Here is a 23183-nt window from a genome sequence, read left to right on the forward strand (position 1 = left end):
AAGTTTGTTTCCTCCTGTGTCTCTAACTCCACTTCCTGTCTTTGTCCTGTTTCCCACCCCTGTGGTTGTCTGTACCTGTTCCTCATGTCTTTCACCTGTGTTCAATTTTCCCCACCTACCTTGTGTATAGAAGTCTCAGTGCCTCCCTTTGTCAGTTTGTCGTTGGTTCTCACTGTCTTGTTTCCAGTGTCTTCTTGTTCCTAGTGTTTTCTAAGTTTTTTCCATTTAGCCTTCTTTGTCTTTTCTACTTTCCAGTGTTTTTCTGTTTTTTGGACTTTGATTTTTGTAAGTACCTTCATTAAATGACACTTTTTGTTTTGCATTTTTGGGTCCACCAGCACACCACAACTCTGACAACCTGTATTATGAAAACAGGGGATCTACCATTTTTGGGATTTTTGTGGAATGCAAATGGATTGAAAAGTACAAAAAATAACAACGAAATATTATTTTAGAAAGTTTTCTGTAGTTAAATGTAAGTCATAGTAAACGTTTGGTAAATACAACAACAAAACTTAAAGTTTGCATTTTTGCCAAATGTCTGATTTGAGCTAATTTATTTTTGGTCACACTGATGTAATGGGTGCTCATCTGAATTGATTGATACATTGAACTTTCCACCCAAAGAATGAAAAGTCCAGTATTCACTCTCCTGTGTCTCTGTTTTTGGTCTCCACCAGCCCCTCTAGGAATCCGTCTGTCATGGTGCTCCACTGTGTTCACGGTGCTTGTCTGCTGTTCGGTGTTGAGCAGGTAGTGAACAGAGCATTTTAGCAGAAAAAGAAGCCACAAGGTGAGAGTGAACCAGAACAGTTCTGTGTTTCTGGGCCTGACAGCAAATCATTTTCCATATGAAAAAGCCTTCGAGTGTATCCAGACATACAGAGTTGCCATTTTATCAACATTTAAATTAAATGCAAAGCAACAGTCCTGCAATAAATGAAGTCACTAGTCATTTTGAGTTAAATAATATTGTATTATATTGAAATGTGTCAAGTGGACAAAGGTAAATACACCAGTTATTACCTTATATAATAGAATACACTGTAAAAACATGGATTTAATCTTGATATCTTTAAATGATAGGTCAAACTATGAGCAGCATGAAATAAAAACATTAAGACATTTATTCAAGATATATAAAAACACATTTAGCAAGATAACGCAGCAGTGACACAATATAGAATTGACCACTGTCAAACTCTCTGTTTTCTCAGTTCAGGCAGCAGCTTCTCCTCGGTCTTTTGTCGTCGTGTCCTTCCTCCAGGCCCAGAACAGTTTGATGCTCAGGCTCGGGAGGTCGTACAGCTCCTCCAGGTGGAAGCGCTGCTGGAAGCGATCCACAAAGCTGTTCTCTAGGTCCAGGCGGAAACGCATAGCCCAGAGGATCTGTGTGTTGTCCTGGCACAGGTGGTCGAAGGTGTCCATCAGCTCTTCCAGGTACGGGTGGGAGTACACCACGTCGGCCGCCAGGATGTAGTCAAAGCAGTGGGTGGCGCGCGGGAAACGCTGCTCCACCTCCTTACCCCAGAAGAGCTCAGTGACCTGGAGAAGATTTAGGGTTGATTAGCTCAGTATTACACCAACGTGTTCTATCCTGATTTATAAAAGTTTTTTTTTTTTTAAAGGAAAATTCCACTTTTACGTACTTTTAGAATTTTTTTTTTTTATATCATCCATTTGGCCTTAGTGACACTGGAATTATCCCATGACAGTAGATTTTACATTTGGTCCTTGACTGCAAAAATAAACCAAGAAAAACACAATGCAGAATATATTGCTGATGTCGGTTTAATAAGAAGTAACTTGTAATATATCTGTATTTATTTCACACATTCATAAAACTCAAAATAGGAAACATGATAATAGAAACCCACCACGGGGACGTATTTGCACCGGCCCTTTGTATTGCGCTGAACGTTGTACCGGAGGTTCCCCAACACGTCTGGCAGGTCTGTGGACGTCACCTTAGCACCTGAAGAAGAAGAAAGGCAGTGCAGCTGAGGAAATAATACAGAGATTTAACATTGACAGATTACGTCAAAGGGATAAATATGGTCACTGGACTGTTTTGTTTCTGTACCTAACAGGCTGGACACGATGGTGACGAGTCCGGTCCCTGCACCCAGTTCAATCACATTTTTGTCCGTCAGGTTGTATTTGTCCTGGTTGGTCTCTAAGAAATGACACAGCACCATTGCCTGGTTGGAAGACGAAGGTTTAGCATAGCTTAAAATGAACAGTAGTAGAATATTGGGACATTGAGTTTGGGTGTACCGAGGGCCAGAGGACAGCTCCGTAGAGGTCAGTGGACTCTTTGATGCGGATCTTCAGGTCAGAGAAGACGTATCCCTCCCAGGCCTCCGAGCCAATGAGAGAGGGGAGGAAATGCCGAGCCATTATGGTTTTAGCCAGCTCTGCTTCCACAGGATAAAAATAAGACATTTTTATATTGAGCTTTTCAAAAACCAAATTTCACAAATGACCAAAAAAAACAACTAGTGGACATCATTACATTTTCAGTCTCACTGGCGTCATATACTGGTGCACCTCAATGGTGTGAAGCTATAATTAATATCATTAGCTGCACTTCTTTCTATGACCAGGACAAATGTATACGGTGACAAAAAATACCTCCAGAGCAAATACCAGCTGGATTGAAGATACTCTTTTGTTTTGGTGTTGTCTGTGTCCATTTTAGAGTTGTACATGTCTGCAAATATCTACAAATATAAATGTCTCGCAGAGTCGGCTCCGATGGATCGATGACAGTTTTGAGTACTGCTGTTTCCCCGTATTTGATACATGAGATGTTTCATTCGTGTGACGCTGCAGAAACACAAGCTGCACAATTACTTCTAGATAGATAGAGAGCTAGATATGTACTAAGTAAATTACTTCTACCTCTGAATTGTCATATTCACCATGAAATCCCAGTGGGCTCCACAGTGCTGTTTGTGAGACCTCAATTTATTTTTGCTTGATATTTGTTGAGGCTCTAAGTTCCCTTGATTGAGGACTGGATCATCAAGGTGGATTTTCTTCATCAGACCCCAAAAACAAGACTTTACATGAGACACGTGTACAATTATAATTTTCCCAGTTGCCTTGTGCTTTTCTGTTAAACGCTGGTGCAAACATGGACCATGAGGAAGGAACCAGCTTTGCCTCCTTGTCAGTATTAGAAGATGTTCCTGTGATTTTCTGACAGCTTCACATCAGGCAGACGAGTTGTTTGTTTTCATATCACATTACAGATAACACTGAATTCTCTGCTCTATAAATGAATCACACTGAGGATCATGATGCCTCCACTGATCCAGCTGTGTTGCTCTGTAACATTATGCCAGTGTGTCAGACTCCAGCTATGAGAGCTATCAGGGTGTATGACACACAGCTCCAGTTATGTAAGACAGGTTTAGAGAGAAGGTCAGGGGACCCCACAGTGACAATGCAGGAGATGAATGAGGTTTAAAGCTGTTGTGTTGTATAAATAACTGTTTATATCTGTCATTACCAAGCATCCACAGTCGTTCACAGGGAATTAATATTTCAACACAACCACAAATCTTCAAGTTCGGACATTATCTTCATACGCAGCAGGTTTTTTAGGATTTATCTTGAATAAAACCTCGGAAAGGTTTAAAAAAGAACAGCATAAATTAATGCCACTGAAATAAAAGTTTGTTTTATTCTGTGCATGACTCCAATTTCGTACCTTCTTTAGTCTTGGAGTCCTCCGTGGTCTTAGACTGTTGAGACTCCATTTCTGAAGAAATCCAATCAGGAGGCCGGGACAGAAAAAAAATCTAGGCCAACTGTTTCTCTCCTTCTTGTCCAAGATGAAGTCCTTTGGATTTAAGTCAAACTGGATCCAGATCTCTAGCAGGCCCTCAACCGTCACCCTGTATGGTTTTAAGTTACACACAAATACAGTGTTTCCTAACTTCTTGTCCAAGCTCCCCACATTTTTTGCGCTCTCTGGCTCGAACCCCTCGGTGCTGCTGTAAAAGTGACTGACAGCAGCACCTGCTCCACCAGGCTGCTGAGCTGGAGCCTCACGGGGAGGAGGAGGAGTAAAGACGGATATAAAGAAAACGTTAGTGAGGAAGAAAACTAAAGTTAATACAGAATTAATGCAAACATTTTTTTAGATGCAGAAGTTTATATATATATATACACACACGTGTGTGTTGAGTGTGTATGTGTGTACACAAGAGTACAAGTTGGCTGAAATACACCCTGAAAGAAATGTGAGGGATATGTGGCACTGAAGATCAGACGACTCACTGTGAACACATTGACAAATGAGTCTGAGTCAAACTGAAATCCACTGTGGAAATATTTTTAAGCATTCCGCTTTAAATAAATTCACAAAATATTGTCTCTAACAGATCTACAACAGGTAAAAAATGTTTTCAGTCACAAACAGTTTACAAAATACCTTTTCTATGATAGAAAAAAAACTGAATTCATATCCGTTAATGACAGGATGCATTTTCACTTTCACATTTCCATAATCAACATCAAATACTATATCAGAGGTATCATTACCTCCAATAAGGAGGTTCGGTCTTGTTTGGTTTTTCGTTTGTCAGTTAGCAAGATTATGCAAAAACTACAAGACAGATTATGATGAAACTTAGTGGAAGGATGTGGTCGGGAAAGAATCCATCAAATTGGTGCAGATCTGGCTCAGGTGGCGGATCCAGGAATTTTGAGTCAATTTCTTTAACATTGTGAGTTCGTGCGTTTTTCCAACATTGATTTCTCAGAGAATAATTCATAAACCTCGACTGATAGTTATGAGGCTGTGCAATTTGGTGAGGATCCAATCAAAAATCTGGATCTATTGAATTTAAATGTGGTTTCATAAGGGGACTGTTGGGCCTTGGCAGAGGTATATACGCTCCGAGTGACGTTCTAGTTCATATTAAGTTCAGTTTTTTCCTCGCATTTTCTTTCCTCTTCCCTTCCCTCTCCCTCTCGTGTTTTTCGCGTTGCGCCCTCGTGCGCTGCCTTCAAAGACAGATCGGGCTGTAACCATAGTGACCTCGCCAACACCATCGCTGTCCTCGCCAGAGCTGCTGCTGCTGCTCCTGACCTTCCGAGGTGGAGTCTTAGTAGACTGAGGGACAGACTTTACTGAGATGGACTCGTGGTTGATGCTGCTCACGTCCTTGGACTCGTGGTTGACGCTGCTCACGTCCTTGGACTCGTGGTTGACGCTGCTCACGTCCTTGAGAGACGTATGAGGAGATTCATCAGTCACCTCTGACCCCAGAAACCCTCCTCCTGCCACGGCTCTCTCCGTTTCCTTCTCTCCTCCTCCTTTCTTTGAATTCTTGCTTGCTTCCTTCCCTCTCTTGGATTTGATTGGGGAAGGCATCTCCTCCTCACTCTCCTCCGCTCCTTCCCCCTTCTCCTTCCTCTTTAGGCAGGTGACCGCTCGCCGGAGTCGCTGGCTGCGGATCGCCTGTTTTTCTTGTTGCTCCATGCGGAAGAAAGAGTCGATCCGCAGCTGAGTCTGAACAAAAACAGCGACAGATAACATTTAATAGATGAATGACGACCATTATCCACTACTTTAATCATTTAGTTTTTGCTAAACTAACTAACTTTATTCATACTAAAAGGCTTATTTAGTAGAGGTGTGCAACTTTAAAACCTGATGATCTGTCTGTGAGCGTCTCGTGTTGTGTCGCAGGTTTAAACATGTGTCTCAAACTCTAGAGAATCAAACAAACACAAGGTAAACGTCAGTTCTGTACGTGACCTAATAACTTGAGATCAGTGCTGGTGTTTATTGTCAAAGTGTAAAGTGAGCAGTGAACTGATGGTGTGGCCCCCACAGAGCCCTGATCCAAACATCATGGAGTCAGTCTGGGATCACAGGAAGAGACAGAAGACACTGAGACTAGATAAGTTCTCTAAGATGCTTGGAACAATCCCAAGTGTCTTGAGAAACATTGTGCAAAAGGCTCAAAGGCAAAAAAAAATGTAGTTTCACCAAATTTAATGTGTTTTCTCTCTTCTGAGATTTCTCCGTTACCTGCTGCGTGTTGAGCTGCTTGATCATAGGCTGAAGAGTCTCCTCTGTTTTCCGACTGCTCCAACCAAAGCGATTCAGACAGAACGTGCACTGCCGGTTCAGGAAAATTCATACATTCAATAACGTGCACACACACAAAAAGCTCCACCGCTCACGCAGAGGGAAAAGGATATTCTTTAATCACGTCGATCTGGGGGCGTCCCCAGCTGAAGGAGCCGTCTGAGTGGTCCACAGCGGGCTGCAGATACGCCTGAGCCACCGCCGGGTTTGGGAACCCAGGCCGCAGTTTTAGATCCCTCAACTTCTTCTTCACCTTTGTGTCCCGCGGATTAGCCACCAGGCGCTTTTTCTCCTGAGCCTCTGACCACCACTGACTAGAGGGAGGACACGATAACCAGATAAATTCAAATAAGACATCGACATTAGAAGGAGCAATACTTTATCAAATCTAGTTATTGTGCTGTACAAAACACGTGTTTTAGGATAAAACTAATTTACTGTAAATGTTAAGTCACAGAAGAACTGAAACTTATCGAGGTCATCAAATTTGCCTGTATTTGACAGACAGTATGAAGAGACTGGAGGGATTAAATGTGAAAGACTTACGAGTTTGGAAACACTTTACTTTAAGTCCCTCTATTTATTATCGGTATACAAATGTTAGTAAATGTTTATCATAGACTATTAAGTAATTGTAAGCAGATGTAAGAAATTGTGTGCAGTAAAGGAAAAGTTTATTCATGCACAATACTAGTTGATAATTGAAACTTCTTTGAAGAAACTGTATGAGTTGCTGACATTACTATTACATTCATCATTAGTTTTATCTGCTTCCTACATTACAGTTTGTCATATTACTATTTATTAAACACTTGGATACTGATTATAAATGGTGAAAAGTGGAATTAACAAGTTGTGTTGGAACTAGAATTACAGCATTGCACATTTTGTGAGGTGAAATGAAACCTTTGACAACCGAATTCTAATCACATAATTTTTGAGTTCAAGTCAAGTTCAAGTATCTGTGGTAGTGACTACACTCTCATTCCGTAAAAATGTACGAACCATGATGTTCATTATAAATCCTCTAACCTCTACCAAACCTCGACACAAAACACACACCTGAACTGTGTTAGCGGATCCAACCCCGGTCCTGGGAACTCATTCAGTATCTCCATGCCGGTCACGTACCCGACCCCCGGCACGCCCTCTGTGTAGTCACTTCCAAGCAGGTACGCCAGGTTTATCAGCTTGGTCCTGTCCAGACCTGAGAGAGGAAGAGAGAGTGAGGCGGAGAGCGAGCTGTGGGCATTCTGTGCTCAATTTGTTGACAGCCTCATCAGTCAGCACCAGCATTAACACCTGACCCTGATATGTCCAATATTAGCGTATCAGATTCCTACAGTGATGTTATCTTAACACATTACTCTCCCATTTCAGCAGGCCACAAAAAAGCTAAATGATCTCATATGATTGAGAATAACGACTGACATGAATCAACATATCCACATTTCGAATGCAGGAAAATAGGAAATAGTTGGCGATTGATGGCGAGCACTGACCCAGTTGGTTCTGCAGATCACTGCACTGGTAATGTTCCACGTATTTGTTCTGGCTGAAGAAGTTTTTGTACACGTGCCGCCCTCCGAACAGCCACACATCAGAGTCGTCCGTGATGGTCCCGTGAGTCTGTTCGGCGCGGTCGAGCTCTGCACACTGAGCCTCGGCCTCCATCGGCGCCACCAGGAAGGGCACGCCGAACAGTCGCAGCAGCTCCTGGTTTCAAACAGGAAACAGTCACTTCTTGTAAAAAAACAAAAAAACAGCTAAGTCAAAGAGTTTAGTTTGTCTATTTGTAAAATTTTAGGTTATAGTCATAATCACCTCCGCCAAGTTGGTTGCGTTTTCACCCCTGTATGTTGATTTTCATACGCAAAAAGAACTGATTGGATTTCCACGAAACTTAGTGGAAGGATAAATCATGGGTCAAGAAAGAACCCATTACATTTTTGAGTGGATCCAGACAAAGGAGTGGATTCAGCGAATCTATAAACATTGCAATTTATTTTGAAATTTTCTCCAATTTCCCAGGGGATAGTTCAGAGATATTGATAAAAAAATATCAGGCACATTCACTGTGCTGATATCTATGAGTGTAGCTTGATTCAATTTAAAGGGACTGCTGGTCCTTGGCGGAGACATGTGAAGCCTATTCTTTTAAACATTGTTCTAATTTCAATGACAGGGACACTACTTGACATGATTTTAAAACTTGGATTGTGAATCAGAAATCTACAGCAGCAAATTCCAGGTGGCTTTTAGCAGTTTGAAAAAAACAACCTTTCCTCTCATCAGGCATCGAAGATTACGTCGCCTGAAGTCAAATGACAAATTCCTCTGCTCTTAACAGCTTAACATTGAAAACTCACCAGAAATCATTGGTGACTAAGATCAGGTTTCTTATTAGTGGTAATTTTATAAGGGGGAAAATACTGACAGCCTGTGAAATTTAAGAGTGTTGGTGAGTGACACACACAGACAGCACAGATTGTGAGGTGAAACTGTATGTGAAGTAATACGTGAAGGCTCTGGGAATGTTTGGAAGAGGCCCCATGAAGAAATGTATCCCCAGTTGGTCCCACACCTGCTCTGGGTTGTCTTTTCTCAGTGCAGTGACAGAATGTATTCATGACAAGTTCAGTTTTGTCTTACAATCATAATTCCGTTTGCTTCAGGATAGATTTATATGTCCGTGTGTGTGTTGGTCAGAATTGATCTCGTCTGTGGTTCACCTGGCTCTCCAGGTACATCTGTCCGGTGACCGTGTTCGCCATCCTCTCCTGCTGCTGTTTCTGCTCCCTCAGGCTGCTCTGCTCCACCTGCAGAGAGCTCTCCAGAGCCTCCAGCTCCTCCTGCAACACAACACACACATTTGTGCCAGCGTCATACACATGAATCTGCTGAGCAGCAGGAAACAGCTCAAACACATCCCTTAAAATCCATCAGCAGCTTCTATACATCAGCTGATAAATATCAAGGAACTAAAGACCATCTATGTCAGAGATATATTTAAGGTAATGTCGATATTTTGCCATTAGATCGAAAAGCTGATCCTTTAAAATCTGGTATCAAAGTCTTGAATATCTGAACAAACATTTAAGGCTGCAACTGACAATTATTTCAACCATTACTTAATCTGGCAACTTTCTGGACTAATCGATTTGTTTTTTGGAAAACAAAAAGGTCATAAAATAGTAAATAATGCTCCTGGCGTTGACGTTTGAAATCCCCTGTTTTGCCCAAACAACAATTATTTCAGTTCATCATTGAATAAGACAAAAAAAAGCAGCAAATTACCATATTTGTGAAGCTGAATAAAGGTAATGTCCACAATTTAGCTACAACAATTACAGATTATCATGTTTGTTGCCGATTTTCTGTTTATGAATATGACAGAAATACCAACCATATCCATGTGATTCCATTCGTTGACCACTGGATTTGAGCTGGCCTCTGTTTCTTTTCGCTCGTCCTCTTCATCCTGTCTCTGTTTGTCCTCGTCTGATTTCAGAGCAGCAGCTTGAGCCTCTGTCGAACTTTCCTCTGGTTCTTCTTTCTTCTTGGTCTCATCTTCATGGACGTCAGCAGGACGCTCCATCTCTCTGATTTCAACAATCGAATCATCTTCATCCTCCTCTTTAAATTCTTCTTCTGAGACCTCCATGAAGCTCTCTGAGAAAACACAGAGCACAGCACTTTTAAAAAAAATCTACTTTTCTAAGAAATGATGAACGAGTCTGATCTTACTGATTCTCACCTTCTGACTCGCTCCCCTCGCCGCCCTCTGACTTCACATCATCTTCATCACTCTCCTCCAGAGTCTCAGCGGACACGTTTCTTCTCTGCTCTGACAGAACAGGCTGAGTCTCTGCACTCAGAGGTTTTCCACACCGCTGAGCAGAAAGATTGATGGATGATGTGTTTTGACTGGAAGCAGCAGCAGCGTGCGTTTGAACCAAATCATCTTTCTTTTCTATCTGCCCTCCACTTCCTGTCGTTACATCCTCTTTCAGCTCTCCGGCCTTCATCTCCTCTTCTGACCTCATCTCTTTCCTGTGAGGTTGTGGCAGCACTGCAGTGTGAAGTGCTTTGTTACTCTGACCAATCACGTCCTTCATCTCGTCTTCAGAACTACTAACTAACAAGCTATCTTTCACATGTGGACTTCTGCCTGTCGGGTTCTCCCTAGAGTCAGTACTAGTTAATAAACACTTTACATCAAGGGGTTCTGTCTCTTCCTCTGAGCTGCTGATCACCAGTTGTGGCACAGGACGATGAATAGTCTTCTGCAGGTTGACGGATACGTTTCTCTGTTCAGCTCCACTGTCTTCCTCCTCAACCAGGACGTTTTGGATTGCCAGCAGAGTACGTGGAGACAGGCTGCCATCCTTCTTACCCCGTCCCACCGTCTCCTCATCTGAGCTGTCGTTCATTGCGGCCTGGATCGCCTCGAGTGTGCGAGGGGAGGGTGGCGATGTGTCCCCCTGAGGGGGTTCTGATGCTGAGCGTTTGAAGTCTTCTTTGGAGGGACTCGACTTGTCTTCCTCTCCCTCACAAACAGGACGCCACAGGGGCTCGGGTCTGTCGGCTGGTCGTCTTCTGCAGCCCGTCAGGGAGCTGCCAGACCAGGGTGCAGTGGCAGGTTGGCTCTCTGTGGCAGTTTTGCTCTCTGTGGCAGTTTTACTCTTTTTGGAGCCTGATTAGGAGAAGTGTAGTTGTGTGTTAAATACATTAACACTCTCTTTAACCAAAGAAACTCTCACTTTGCATAATCCTGCTAACAGTCAGACAAACAGCAATGAAAATTAAAAACCTTGACGGTAATAATTTGTGAGTTTTGTTGTTCATGAAAATAACTGTAAAGATACAGTTGTGAACAGTGACTATATAGATGTGTTTTTTTGATTAACTCAACAAATGAGAGAACTGATGATGGACAATTTCCCTTGAAACACTGAAAAAAAACCCTGTTATGGTCCTTTACGAGACTGCACACATCATCACCTTTAATGAGGATATAGTGGGAATTGTCTTCTGAAACCAGTCGACGTGCCTCCACGCTGTGACTCTGCCCGTCCTGTTGGCAGAGCTGTGGAGCGCTGCCGGCGCTCCGCTCGTTCATCTCTTTCTCCACTCCCTCCAGACGCTGGTTCAGCTTGTTCCTCTGCAGCAGGCCGGACAACTGGTACTGAGAAAAGTCACCTGAGCCCTGAGAGGGAGGGAAGAGATGTCCGTGTTGAGAGGAGTAGACGGGTGAGCGGGTGAGTTTGAGCAGAGAGAGAAGGTTACCTCTGGAGGTTGCTGGTACAGGGTGCGGCGTCGTTTGGAAAACTCCTTCATGTCTTTGAGGATCTCGTGTTTCATCTCAGGAGGCAGGATGGCAAACTCCTCTGAGTTGATGTCCACTGAGTTGGGGTCTCCAGGCAGATCGCCCTAAAAAAAAGTGAGCAGCTTCAAACTTAGTGAACACAACGTAAACATGTGAACGTAAATACAATTAACACAAAATACCAGATACTAGAAAGTCTCTCTATCACCATCAACATTATATTGTTTCCTCCAGCTCAAACACAAAGGATTTAAACTATAACTATTCGGTGATACTGCTACACAATATGATGTACTTGTGTGTAATGTGATAAATTTACCTGATACATGTGATAACTGTCACTCCCCTCCAACTCTTTATCTTCCTCCTCATCTGAACTGCAGGGGAAGGAGAGAAAACAAATGATAAGGATTACAGAACCAGTATAAGGGAAATAACTAATAATGAATAAGGCAATGCGTTTTGATAAGAGCATCTTTTGCCACAGTTAATGACGACTTGTCAGTGATTAATGAAGTATCTTCATCAGTCAGTTCGGTTTGTGAAAAGAGGACCTGAAATGGAAATATATAAAAAAATTTAAAAAAGTTATACAGTTCGTTTGTCTCTTTCCTATTTGATAATTGGATGTCTGTTTAACTCTGCAGGTTTTATTTCTTGCCACTTTATCCACAATAGCATGTGAATCGTAACCTTTGCCTGGCCTCTGATCCGCTTTCGTCCTTCTCCTCTGCAGGTGGGAGGGCTGGAAGAACATACATGTCGTCCACCTCAGGTCTCTTCACAGTGGAGAGGCTGGGGAGAGGATCCTGACTGTGGCAGGGGGGGGGAACACAGAAGATGGTTCAGACAAAACCACTGAGATTACAAGGATTACGATGTTTCTGGAGAATTACGTCGTGTTTTCTTTGCCATCCCTCCGCCTGTGCACGTCACTGTCCCTCACCTGCGGTCTCCAAGTGCAGCTTTGATAGCTTGTCTCTTGAGGAACGTCTTGAGCAGTTTCTCATTGGTCTGTTTGGACTCTCGGCTCAACTCCTCCTTCCTCTGCCTCCTCAGAGCCTGCAGGAGAACCACAGTCAAACACAAATCTATCTAGAGAACAGGTGGGAATAACAGGAAAAGCCTAAACTGCTGTTTGTGTTCACATGGAAATCACTGGACTTACCAGAGTCTGCCTCTTCAGCAGCGGTGCGTCCCCGTCAAACACAAAGACTGGCCGGATGCGAAAGAAGAGCAGCTTGCAGACGCGGTGGAAGAGAGTGAGGAGGTGGGCGTTCTGGACGCTGTTGCCGTCCCGGTCCCTCACCCCCTTCACGGCCTGGTTCAGCCATATGCTGATGTCTAGAGGTGTCTGATTAAGGTCAATGCTAAGTCTTGACAGAAGAAAGTCAGATACAACAATATATCTGATGGAGAGACAACAGGCGGTGGTAGAGTTACTTTTAATTATAATGTTTTTGTGACAGCTGACTTAAGGATTATTAATAAATTACTCTTTATGTCATTGAATAAAGAGTGATTTAGGTCTATTTTGTTCATTAGGTTTAATTTAGTATGGACTGTCTTATTTTGGGGTGTCTCTAGAGAAGTGGAGGAAGGTACATAAGAGGACTCTGACTTTCTTTGAGACAGGTAGACACTGGTTTGGTGAGTTGAGCCAAGGTTTAGATATATTTGTCCAATAGAGTAGTTCCATATCAAGACGGTATGTGGCCCCTGTGAAGTGGGGAGAGTATCATACTCCTTTTTGCAAGGACAGCTCAGATTTGGTGACGCTAATACATTTTAATCAAATGACACAATACCAATGTCTTTTAAACACCCGTCTGAGCTGCCAATATTAGTGGAAATCAAGAATTTTTAAATGGCTTAAAGGCTCAGTGTGTAGAATTTCATGACAACTAGTGGTGAAGTTGCACATTACAGCTGAATACCCCCCCTCCCCTCCCTTCCCCTCCCTTCCAAACATGAAAGAGAACCTGTGGAAGCCTTCAGTTGTCATAAAAACTCAACAGGTATTTAGTTTGTCCTGTTTGAACTACTGAAAAAAACATGGCAGTCTCCGTAGAGAGGACCCGCTCTCGATGTATATATAAAGTATTTAAATATAAAAGGCCCATTCTAGGGTAAAGAAAACAACAATCACACCAGTGAAACACTAGTGAAAACATCACTAGGATTATATTAGATTCAATTTCTACCCTTTCATCTAAATTTTACACACTGAACCTTTAAATGTTCTCATGTAGTGATCTTACTACGATAGCTAATATGGAATGCATTTATTTTACATACAGAATAATTAATGTTTTTGTGATCAAATGAGTCCACATCAACACCAGAAAATAAATGAATATGTAAACTAATTCATATTGGATCAAGTGTTTCTTAAATTTAAAGGTATGTATTTGAATGAGAATGAATGAGTTTTGTCTCCCTGTGACTCACAGACAGACAGAGCATCAGCAGGTGAGGATACCGACAGCGAGGATCTTCCCGTCCAGGGTCTCCGGGTTGATGGGCTTCCCTGAGCTCTCCAGCAGCCTCCACAGTCCGTGCACCCCCATGACAACACCCACCCGAAACTATGTGGATTTCAAAACTCTGACATTAACCGACCGGACTCAGCCGATCAGAAGGTTTTCAACAACTTCACAGCGTTTGTTGTAACAGTATTTATGTCCGTAGAGCAAATATTCCCAAGAGTCAAACGTTCCGCCTTATTCCCGTCGGGTCATATTACGCGGTTACACCACCGGCGTCAGGCAGCATCCGCTCACTGATCCCGGGTCAGTTTCAACATTTGGTTTCCGGCGGTAGACTGTGATAAGAAAGAAGTAAAGACTGATTGTAGATCAGTTGTCTTATGTTGGCTGGGTTTCGATCAAATAGACTTGTTGTCGTTATCGTTAAAAATGATAAACTTGTACATCCGTGATAAATAAAGTTTTGATGGATGTTATGATGTGAACACGGAGCTCCCCCAATGAGGAGAAAGCTCCGGTTCCTAAACAGGAAGTTCCTCCTCACAGCCTCCATTCTCCAGACGCCAACAGTATCCGGTGGCAAAACAAACCAGTTTTTCTGCGGCTCACGGCGATTTAAACGGCGGAGTGCGACCCATCTTTACCCGGTATGGTTTCTAACAAGCTGTCCGAACCCTAACTCAACGTGGAACAGCCGCCCTGGTGGCGTCCACGTGACCGCGGCTTGGGGATGGGGGAACTTTGTGTTTACGTTAGCAAGTTAGCCTTCAAGCTAGCTGCAGTCCACCGATACAGTGGAGCGTGATCACACCGCCGCTGATCAACCCGGACCTTTGACCAGCGGCTTCCACTGATCGCTGATGTAAACACCGACTGTTGTAAATATTAACAACTGAACGTGTCTCTGTGTTTCATCACAGGAAGAAGAGTCAGCGGGTTTTCTCCTGAACTACAGACATCTTGTCTCTCCTCCACCATGACCGCTGCTGTTGTGAGAGGTACCCATTGTTTCCCACTTTCTCCTGTTTCTCCTAACGAGTCTTTACACCTTTTGTTTAAAATACATCCTCATAGTTCATCATGTCTCCATATTGTCTCTCTTTACTGTTAATCAAAGCACCTACACTGATAGATAGATAGATAGATAGACAGATGGATGGATGGATGGAAAGATACTTTATTGATCCCGAGGGGGAATGTGGGCTTTCAGTATCAGACTGAACAGTCAAACACAAGAGCATCATAATGATAGAAGGTCAAAATGAGTCGAGATAACACACCTGTTACTTAGAACTGTCTTTAGACCAATTAAAACTGTAAAATCATCTTTTTTGATCAGATTTAGTGACTGATGCTAAAAACTAAAAATTACATCTCTAATCATCTGTACAGCTGTGGCCCAATATGGTTTGAGATTGTTTGATATTTTTGATACTGAAGTCGCCCCCACTTTAAGGAACTTAGTCATGTTTTTATAAGGCTTTTTTCCATTTAACAAAGGAAGTCTGAATCCTCCATTTCTTAATGTTGTCCAAACACAAACAGCCATACAAGACAAATGAGTAATCAAGATGACTAATCTGACACGTGTTTTTTAAATCACGTGTGCAACAGACGTACCAGAAAGTGTTAAGATTGAATGCCCAGTCCTATATGCAGCTATAGAGGGACTGTGGTGGCAATGCCTTGGCTTCTGTTTGACAACTTGTAGTTCTGGTTTGTGTGTAGAAGGAGTGGTCAGGATTACCACTGGACAGTATGTGACGCATGAATCCCCTCAAATATGCACAGCTGCATCCCATTTAATCCTTTGAGTGTCACAGGAATGTTCACACGTAGATTTAGAGCATTGCACTTCTAAGTGGACCCCTCATGATACATTTAAGAGTAAACATGGCCTTATTTATTTCATCCAGGTTCTGCAAGGGCGCCTGTCCGAGGCGCTGGCGATGGCATGGAAACTGAGAAACCACCGGCCATCCTGGAGTTAAAAACGGATATACTGCTACCAGGTCCAACTGATGTTCCCGTTCTGAGGGCGACAAGCCCAAAACACAGCCCAAAATCTGCCCGTTCGGCTGCACCCCAGCCTCTCGGGGTGCTCCATCTGGGCAAGGTTAGTCGAGAGGCCTGCACAGAGGTGGAGGCTGTGAGAATCATCGTACCACGTTCTGCTATAAGCCGGAGCAGTCGCACAGGACCTGCTGAGGGTAAAGGGGACCACGGGCAACAGGCTGAGGAGCAGAGCTCTCCCCCGCCTCCACTGGTGGAGGACTGGAGAGGACAGATGGAGAAGCTGCAGAACTCTGAACGCAGGCTGCTGCAGGACAAGGAAGGGCTTTGCAATCAGCTCCGTGTGCAGACAGAGGTAAGGCTCCAATGAAACAGTTTAATTTAATGTGGATAGGAGACAAAGTGGGCTCTGAACAGCCAGGTTTGTTGTTGTTTCACATCTCAAAGCATGCAGCGGTAAGTATAGATTAGTAGAAGCATACAGCACAGTCAGTGCAGGGTTATCATGCTCCTCTCAACAAGATAAACCCACTGTGTTTTTGTTAATCTTTTCAGCGAATGAGTGCCTTAAATGATTATAAAAGAAATAGTTAATTTCCTCATTTGTCTTCACCTTTGTTTGTTTCCCTTCCAGGTGAATCGTGAGCTAAAGAGACTGCTGGTGGCGTCGGTGGGTGACGACCTTCAGTACCATTTTGAGCGGCTGGCGCGGGAGAAGAACCAGCTGATTCTGGAGAACGAAGCTCTAGGCCGGAGTCTGGCTCACACTGCAGAGCAGCTGGAGCGAATGAGTATTCAGTGTGACGTTTGGAGGAGCAAGTTCCTGGCCAGCAGGTATGGAAGAGACGAAAGTTATTGTGGTACAAATAGAAACTGTTTAAAATGAAAAAGATAAAGATGGAAAGTGAGGGGATGTTTTATCCGAAAGCATCAGCTACGGACATCTCGTTCCTCAGTTTTAAAACCATCTTTATTTGTATAGCTGAAGGAGGACAAATTAAAAAGGGCTGAAGTACTGTTAAGTGTTGACATAATTAGTTATCATGCTGAATAAACACTTGAATCAATGTTGCCTCTTCAGAGTTATGGCAGAGGAGCTGACGAATGCCAGAGCTTCTATGCAGAGACAAACCAGAGAGGCACAAGGAGCCATTCAGGATCTGCTGTTGGAGAGAGAAGAGTTCTCCGGGGACATGGTTCTCGCTCACAGGTAACATAACCACTGATCCACCACAGGTTGAGGAAATTCTTTGTTATAATAGAATCTGTATGAATATTACATACAAGAAACAGAGACGACTAATCTACGCATGTGAGCACAACCTCAGCAGCACTTTATTGCAGTGCTTGTGAGGTTTAAATTAAGAACCAGAGGTGACGGAGTCTAATGATGATTTATCTTCTGTGGTCAGATCTCTGGAGCAGCTCCTGGTGTCTCTGCAGTGGGGCCGACAGCAGACCTACTACCCCAGTGCACAGCCCCTCACTACAAGAGAGCTGGCAGCAGCCAATTACAAGCTAGCAGACGCCATCAACTCCCACCTACTGGGCAACACCAGTAACAGCGGCAGCAGCACTGTGGTGAAGAGCAGCAGCGCAACAGCCGAGCAGCTGTGCAGCACGCCGGCCGAGAAGATGGCAGAGAAGGTATCGACTCCATATCCTTGTAAAACTCTGACCACTTTCTAACGTTAGTTGTAAAACCCAAAGGTTCACAAATGTGCTGTCTCTTCTGTCTAAGGTGCTGAAGATTTTAGACCCAATTTCCTGCCCAGAAAGCCAGACTGAACCTGAACTGAGTGACTGCACCCCATCAAACTTCCTCACCAATAAGAAGAGCATCGGCAGGTTTCACCCGTACACCCGCTATGAGAACATCACCTTTAACTGCTGCGAGCGCTGCTCAGGAGACATCCTGGTGCTGTAGAGATCCAAGAGCGACAACACGACCTGATGCCAGCGCAGCATCAGAACTTATATCAAATGGTCTGAACAGGAATGGACGCCGGTGGAACACGCTGCTTTTTTGTTGAGTGACATGAAAAGTTTGCAGCTTTTTTGCATCTTTGGTTGTTCCATCGATTTGAGTTCATATCTGCAGATAGTTGTATTTATAAAACTTTGGAGAATGGTTTTAAATTGTATCAACCTGATGTTTATTTAGTTCTTTGAGAAAATTTTGTTTTGTACATGTTGATTGCATTTCAGAGCCTGGTCTAAACCATGGAAAGTGTTATTTATTTCTGGATTGTGAGATCAAGATGAGTCTGTGTTACATGGTGAACAGATGCCTTTAACATGTCTGCTTCCTCTGACTTGACCATCAGGCGAGTGAGTTTAGATGTTTATTCACTCATGTTATGTTCTCAAGTCAGTGTGCACACCACAGAGCAAATGACAAGACGTGCAGAGGAAGTGTGAGTCTGTTCTTACAAGGAAAGTCTTACATACACTGTCTGTGCAATAGGTTTGCCCCAGTTCCTCTGTATGATGGGGCTGTCATATTTCAACGACATAGTATTTATGTATTTTGAATATTGAATGCTGTAAAGTATTCACAAGACATTCGACCCTTTGGAAGTTTATCAACGGTACGACAGACTTATTGTGCAGCAGCATCTTTTAAAAAAGGTCTTATGTTTTCAAATGCAGTTTGAAATAGAACTTTGAAGCAACAATGTTCTGATATTTGATTTGTTTTACTTGAATCGTGTTATATTCATTTGGGGGATGTTTCTATTATTTATTTTATATAAAAAACAGGATACAACAATGAAATTACTGTGTTTTTGTAATAATAATAAAAAAAAGCTGTGTAATACTTTGGTTTACTTCATCTGTATAAATGATGGTGATGCTATAATTTATCGTGGAAACACAAACAAAATATTCATACATCATTTGTATATCAGATCAAAAATAAAGACCAAAGTAGTTTCGACAGTTTTTAAATTGTCTTGTATTTTTTAACATTTCCTCAGACAGTGCTTTTAACCTCAAATGTCCTTATTACACCGTGTTACAGTTTTTAAAGGCTTCACTCATCATTCCACCACAACTTGCTGGCCTTTTTTTTTTGTTCCACGTTGCTCTTAAACGAAGTCCGTACTTTGGTCATAGCTGCTTTATTTTCTCTGTCACTGGACACTCCAGCCATTCTGTCTCTGCCGGTGAACCTGGGCTCTTTATGTGACCTGTAAAGACCCTGGTCCCCAGTTTTAAATGTCCTTTCTCCAGATCTGAGCAGCCTGTCTCCATCCTCTCTTGGCCCATGATTTGTGACTCCCCGGCCCTTGTTGTGGATAATCCCCTTATGATGCTGCTGCTGCTGCGGCTGGTGGAATCCATCGTGCTTCCTCTTAGGCACGAACGTCAACGCCTGCTCCCATTTCCCCGTATCCTTGAGAGCGAGCATGATGCGGATCATCTGGTCCAGAGTCAGATTTTTGGCTCCTATCTCCCAGTGGAGAAACTCGTCCAGCGGTAAACGGGCCGTGGCCAGCTTCAGGCGCTTGGCGTTGGCCAGCGACAAGCCCGACTGGATGGACCGGTCTACCAGAGCTCCGATGATGTAGACCTTGGAGTGGTCGAAGGTGCGGAGGACGTTGGGGGAGTCTGCGGTGAGGTACACGAGCCGGTCCCGGGGGAACACGTCGACATGCTGGCGGTCCGTGCTGGTGATGAGCAGGCGGTCCCAGGTCTCCGCCCCGTATCGTTTGAGCAGCTCCGTCTCGTAGGCACCACCCGGCTGCAGGTTGCAGAAGTGGAGGTGGTAGGGCTCGGTGGCACGCCGGTTCCACCCGTCCACCTCCATCAGCTGGGACACTGTGTTCTCCACCTCCCGCCTGGACATGTTGGAGGCGTAGCTCAAGTCAAACACCAGCGGCTGATTGAACAGCATGGCCTGGGCGCTCCTCCAGGCCAGCACTTTGTCCAGGGAGCGGTTCCAGAACTTGAGGAGGAAGGTGTTTCTTAACTCCTCTCCATCACCGGCCTCTTCCCTCCTCCGCTCCAGCATGGCTTCCCTTTCCACCTTCCTCTGCTGCTGCTTCTCCTTGTGGCTCCGCTTGTAGCCCTCCTTGATGGCCAGGAACTTCAGGTACTTCTTCCTGGCGGACTTGGTGGTGAGCTTCGCCAGCGCTTCCACCTCCTCGTCCGTCATCTCTGCGGGTACCAGCTTCCCAGCCTGCCGCCACATCACGACCAGATCCCTGGTGGCCTCCAGGGAAGAACCGCCACCTTTCTCATCCTGGTCGCTTCCATCCTCTTCATCGTCAACTTGTTGTCTCTCTTCTGATGCAGCTTTCGATCTCATCACAGATTTCCATTTGTCCAGATCGACTGTCTCCATGTCGTCTGACTTGTCTCCTTCAGGCTGCAGAGCATCTTTCCACACCGGGCTGCCGGTGCTGAGGAGGCGGACAGACACGGAGGCTCGGTGGTGACAGACTGGGAGAAAACCCAAGAGCTTCGGTCGCTTGGTGACACAAGATGCCACAAACCGACTGCACCTGTAGACTTCATGAAACCCCTGGATGTTGAAGAGCCGCAGCATCGCGAGGAAGAACTGCAGCTGAGAGCTCAGGCTAGGAAATAAACACTTCCGCTACGAGTCGAATGATTTAAACGGAACACAGGAAGTTACGGAGGAAGACCCGTTTCTTTGACATTTTATAAAAGAATTTCAAGTTAAAGCTGAACCGTGTTTCACGTGTGAAGTTTCCAGGAACTTAGCTCCACCTGATCTGTGTCCATGCTTGTCAGAAAGATATGGAAGGTCACGTTGCCCCACGGTGTCGCACTGTAATATGACGTAGTGAAATGGAACTCTTAGTGTTATTCTATCCCTCTCACCGCAGCAAAACGATAACGCATTAGAAGATCATTGTAGGTTTTATCCTATGTATAATCTCACTATAGATTATATGCTAATATTTGTATTATTATTATACATATATATTATTTATTGCAGTACAAATATTTTTGCTTTTGTTTCCAGGTGAATGTTTTACAGAGTTGCACAGCGGCAGGGACGTAACTTCCTCTCGGTAACAAAATAAGACGCTTCGTTAGCCGCGAACATGAGTTTGTTTTTGCCCAAATTAACTTGTAAAAAAGACATAGATGAGGTTATTAAATGTGTGGCGGAGAAAGTCGTAGTTCTGAGGTTCGGCAGAGACGAAGACTCGGTTTGTCTCCAGCTCGACGAGATTGTAAGAAAGAAAAATAGATGTAAAAAAAACCCCAAAACGCTGCTCAGAGTCGGTGTGTTTATGCTAATGTGCTAATCTGTCGTTTCTGTCTCCTTGTAGTTGTCAAAAACTTCCCACGACCTCAGCAACATGGCGTCGATCTACATCGTGGATGTGAACAAAGCTCCGATCTACACGAGATACTTTGACATCAGCTACATCCCCTCCATCGTCTTCTTCTTCAACGGGCAGCACATGAAGGTGGACTATGGGTGAGAGAGCTGCAGAATACACGAGTCTCTGGGTCAGAATCAAACTGAAAATGACTGTTTTCAGTATAAAATGACCGCCACAGCTTCTCAGAGCGATGACTTCTACCTACTCCTTGTTTTTTCTATTTAGTACAAGCGAGAAACTGAAACCGGGAAATATTTAATGTGTTAACTGAATCATTTTATGTTGGTGTAATCATTTCATCTTTATAATCATGTGATTGTAGAGTAGTGTAAAATGTCCACCATGATTGCTAAGAGTCCAAACTGACATTTATACTGCGTGTCAATGGTCTATATCCTTTATATATAGAAAGTAATAAAAGCTGCAGATTAGTTTTACAACTAACAGTAATTTTCATCTTCAATTAATCTGCTGATCATGTATTCTTGTTGAAGGCTGGTGCTGGCCAGAGGAAATTACAGCTTTTGACTGTGCTCATTCAACATTTATGTTTCTTGGACAGTTTGGTGTTCAAACGTCTGTGTTGGAAAACTTTTTTTTACCAGCTGGATGTAACACAGTATGGACACTAAAGAAAAAGCATTATGATATAAATCAGCTGCAAAGTTTGGTTTTCACTTCATCGTCGTACACGTCTAAACAAAGCTCAAATAGCAACCAGTAGCAGCTTAGTCGCTACATATTCAGTCAATGAAATAGAATTAAAGATAAATCATCATCTCCACAAATTTACAGAGTCAAAGGTAACACCTTTAAATGTCTTGTCTTGTTTGGTTGATAATAATTTTACTTTTTTCTCTTTCAGCTCCCCAGATCACACCAAATTTGTTGGCAGTTTTAAGACAAAGCAAGATTTCATGGATCTGATCGAAGTCATATACAGAGGAGCCATGCGGGGAAAGATGATTGTTCAGAGTCCCATCGACCCTCGGAATATTCCCAAATATGATCTCCTCTATCATGGAATTTAAACTCAGCACGTCCACTGTGTGGCCTTACGATCATAATGCGGTATCTACCACTGCTGAGTGATTAAGTCACAAAAATTTCTTCAACCTTCAGATACTAAACAACTGGCTGAAGAATTTTTTTATCTCAAGTGTTGTAGATTAGGAGCCTAATTAAATATAGTCACTTTCCAACAGAAGCTAAACAGCACATGACCCCTTACTTTTTGTTCTCTGTTGTGTGTTTGTGAAGTTTTGATACATGCACGTTCCAGTCAGTGGTTTCATCATATTCCACTGATCAACGGGTTCCACAGGAACATGAAGGTGCTGTTGAGGAAAAGTGAAAGGTTGTAAATATGGATGTTAACAATGCATCTTTCATGGTTTTAAAGAATTTTGGTTTTGCAGGGTTACATACAATTTTTGAGAAATGCAGAATGTAAACAGAAACTTTGTTTTCTAGAAAACTTCACAGGACTCTTGTGTACTGACACAAACTTCACCCAAACCTCATATAGTGTTAGTGTGACTGACTAAGATAGAACAAATATACACAATAAAATGGACTTTGTTTAAGATCCCATATTCAAATGTATTAACAGCAGGACATTTTTATGGTTTTCTCATTAATTGATGGTTTACGTATAGTGTGTGAGTTTGGATGAATGAATCGCTGTAGCTTTGTTGTAATTTATTTTTTCCCATGTAAAAAAATGTGTCTTATGCTTTTTTGATATTTCCAATGGAAATCAGCTGTTTATCAGCAATAAACTTTTATATGTCACCACGCACCAGAGTTTTTTCTTCTCCCATCTTTCTGTAAACTGTTAATGTTAATGTTTACAGTGTAGGGTTTAGTTT

At 43.2% G+C, this 23183-nt stretch overlaps 5 protein-coding genes across 5 annotated transcripts; 2 read left to right on the forward strand and 3 right to left on the reverse strand.

Annotated features, from left to right (window-relative positions):
- Window positions 1–1104: 1104 nt before the first annotated feature.
- mettl21e (methyltransferase like 21e) lies at window positions 1105–4047 on the reverse strand. Its single transcript, XM_035161841.2, has 5 exons — window positions 3719–4047; window positions 2278–2417; window positions 2084–2201; window positions 1878–1975; window positions 1105–1545 (listed from the first exon to the last, which is right to left on the reverse strand). The coding sequence occupies exons 1-5, from the start codon at window positions 3765–3767 to the stop codon at window positions 1219–1221; spliced, it is 732 nt and encodes a 243-aa protein (XP_035017732.1). The 5' UTR covers window positions 3768–4047; the 3' UTR covers window positions 1105–1218.
- A 282-nt stretch (window positions 4048–4329) lies between these two features.
- On the reverse strand, window positions 4330–14119 carry ercc5 (excision repair cross-complementation group 5). The gene is made up of 15 exons (XM_035161800.2): window positions 13924–14119; window positions 12610–12785; window positions 12388–12503; window positions 12135–12254; window positions 11761–11818; window positions 11402–11545; window positions 11117–11321; window positions 9870–10808; window positions 9519–9784; window positions 8845–8964; window positions 7615–7828; window positions 7175–7319; window positions 6226–6426; window positions 6053–6137; window positions 4330–5527 (listed from the first exon to the last, which is right to left on the reverse strand). Exons 1-15 carry the CDS (start codon window positions 14009–14011, stop codon window positions 4940–4942), a joined length of 3465 nt encoding a protein of 1154 aa, XP_035017691.2. The 5' UTR covers window positions 14012–14119; the 3' UTR covers window positions 4330–4939.
- A 317-nt stretch (window positions 14120–14436) lies between these two features.
- Window positions 14437–18764, forward strand: blzf1 (basic leucine zipper nuclear factor 1). Its single transcript, XM_035157571.2, has 7 exons — window positions 14437–14577; window positions 14851–14928; window positions 15847–16298; window positions 16578–16777; window positions 17025–17153; window positions 17356–17590; window positions 17685–18764. The coding sequence occupies exons 2-7, from the start codon at window positions 14907–14909 to the stop codon at window positions 17868–17870; spliced, it is 1224 nt and encodes a 407-aa protein (XP_035013462.2). The 5' UTR covers window positions 14437–14577; window positions 14851–14906; the 3' UTR covers window positions 17871–18764.
- A 111-nt stretch (window positions 18765–18875) lies between these two features.
- On the reverse strand, window positions 18876–20756 carry trmt10c (tRNA methyltransferase 10C, mitochondrial RNase P subunit). The gene has a single exon (XM_035157559.2). The coding sequence runs from the start codon at window positions 20496–20498 to the stop codon at window positions 18981–18983; it is 1518 nt and encodes a 505-aa protein (XP_035013450.2). The 5' UTR covers window positions 20499–20756; the 3' UTR covers window positions 18876–18980.
- A 198-nt stretch (window positions 20757–20954) lies between these two features.
- On the forward strand, window positions 20955–23106 carry txnl4b (thioredoxin-like 4B). Its single transcript, XM_035157584.2, has 3 exons — window positions 20955–21156; window positions 21256–21407; window positions 22178–23106. The coding sequence occupies exons 1-3, from the start codon at window positions 21025–21027 to the stop codon at window positions 22341–22343; spliced, it is 450 nt and encodes a 149-aa protein (XP_035013475.1). The 5' UTR covers window positions 20955–21024; the 3' UTR covers window positions 22344–23106.
- Window positions 23107–23183: the final 77 nt, after the last annotated feature.

The sequence above is a fragment of the Hippoglossus stenolepis genome, chromosome 1 (genome assembly GCF_022539355.2).
Source record: "Hippoglossus stenolepis isolate QCI-W04-F060 chromosome 1, HSTE1.2, whole genome shotgun sequence".
In the NCBI taxonomy this organism is placed as follows: Eukaryota; Metazoa; Chordata; class Actinopteri; order Pleuronectiformes; family Pleuronectidae; genus Hippoglossus; species Hippoglossus stenolepis.

Coding starts and splice junctions, on each gene's coding strand:
- mettl21e (XM_035161841.2), bottom strand. CDS start 3,767: ATGGAGTCTCAACAGTCTAAGACCACGGAGGACTCCAAGACTAAAGAA. Junction 2,202..2,277: donor GAGCTGTCCTCTGGCCCTCG/GTACACCCAAAC, acceptor TCTTCCAACCAG/GCAATGGTGCTGTGTCATTT. Junction 1,546..1,877: donor GGTGCAAATACGTCCCCGTG/GTGGGTTTCTAT, acceptor AATCTTCTCCAG/GTCACTGAGCTCTTCTGGGG.
- ercc5 (XM_035161800.2), bottom strand. CDS start 14,011: ATGGGGGTGCACGGACTGTGGAGGCTGCTGGAGAGCTCAGGGAAGCCC. Junction 12,255..12,387: donor GCTGCACTTGGAGACCGCAG/GTGAGGGACAGT, acceptor CCCCTGCCACAG/TCAGGATCCTCTCCCCAGCC. Junction 11,546..11,760: donor ACAGTTATCACATGTATCAG/GTAAATTTATCA, acceptor ACTTTTTTTTAG/GGCGATCTGCCTGGAGACCC.
- blzf1 (XM_035157571.2), top strand. CDS start 14,907: ATGACCGCTGCTGTTGTGAGAG. Junction 16,299..16,577: donor AGCTCCGTGTGCAGACAGAG/GTAAGGCTCCAA, acceptor TTTCCCTTCCAG/GTGAATCGTGAGCTAAAGAG. Junction 16,778..17,024: donor AGCAAGTTCCTGGCCAGCAG/GTATGGAAGAGA, acceptor TTGCCTCTTCAG/AGTTATGGCAGAGGAGCTGA.
- trmt10c (XM_035157559.2), bottom strand. CDS start 20,498: ATGCTGCGGCTCTTCAACATCCAGGGGTTTCATGAAGTCTACAGGTGC.
- txnl4b (XM_035157584.2), top strand. CDS start 21,025: ATGAGTTTGTTTTTGCCCAAATTAACTTGTAAAAAAGACATAGATGAG. Junction 21,157..21,255: donor GTCTCCAGCTCGACGAGATT/GTAAGAAAGAAA, acceptor GTCTCCTTGTAG/TTGTCAAAAACTTCCCACGA. Junction 21,408..22,177: donor CACATGAAGGTGGACTATGG/GTGAGAGAGCTG, acceptor TTTCTCTTTCAG/CTCCCCAGATCACACCAAAT.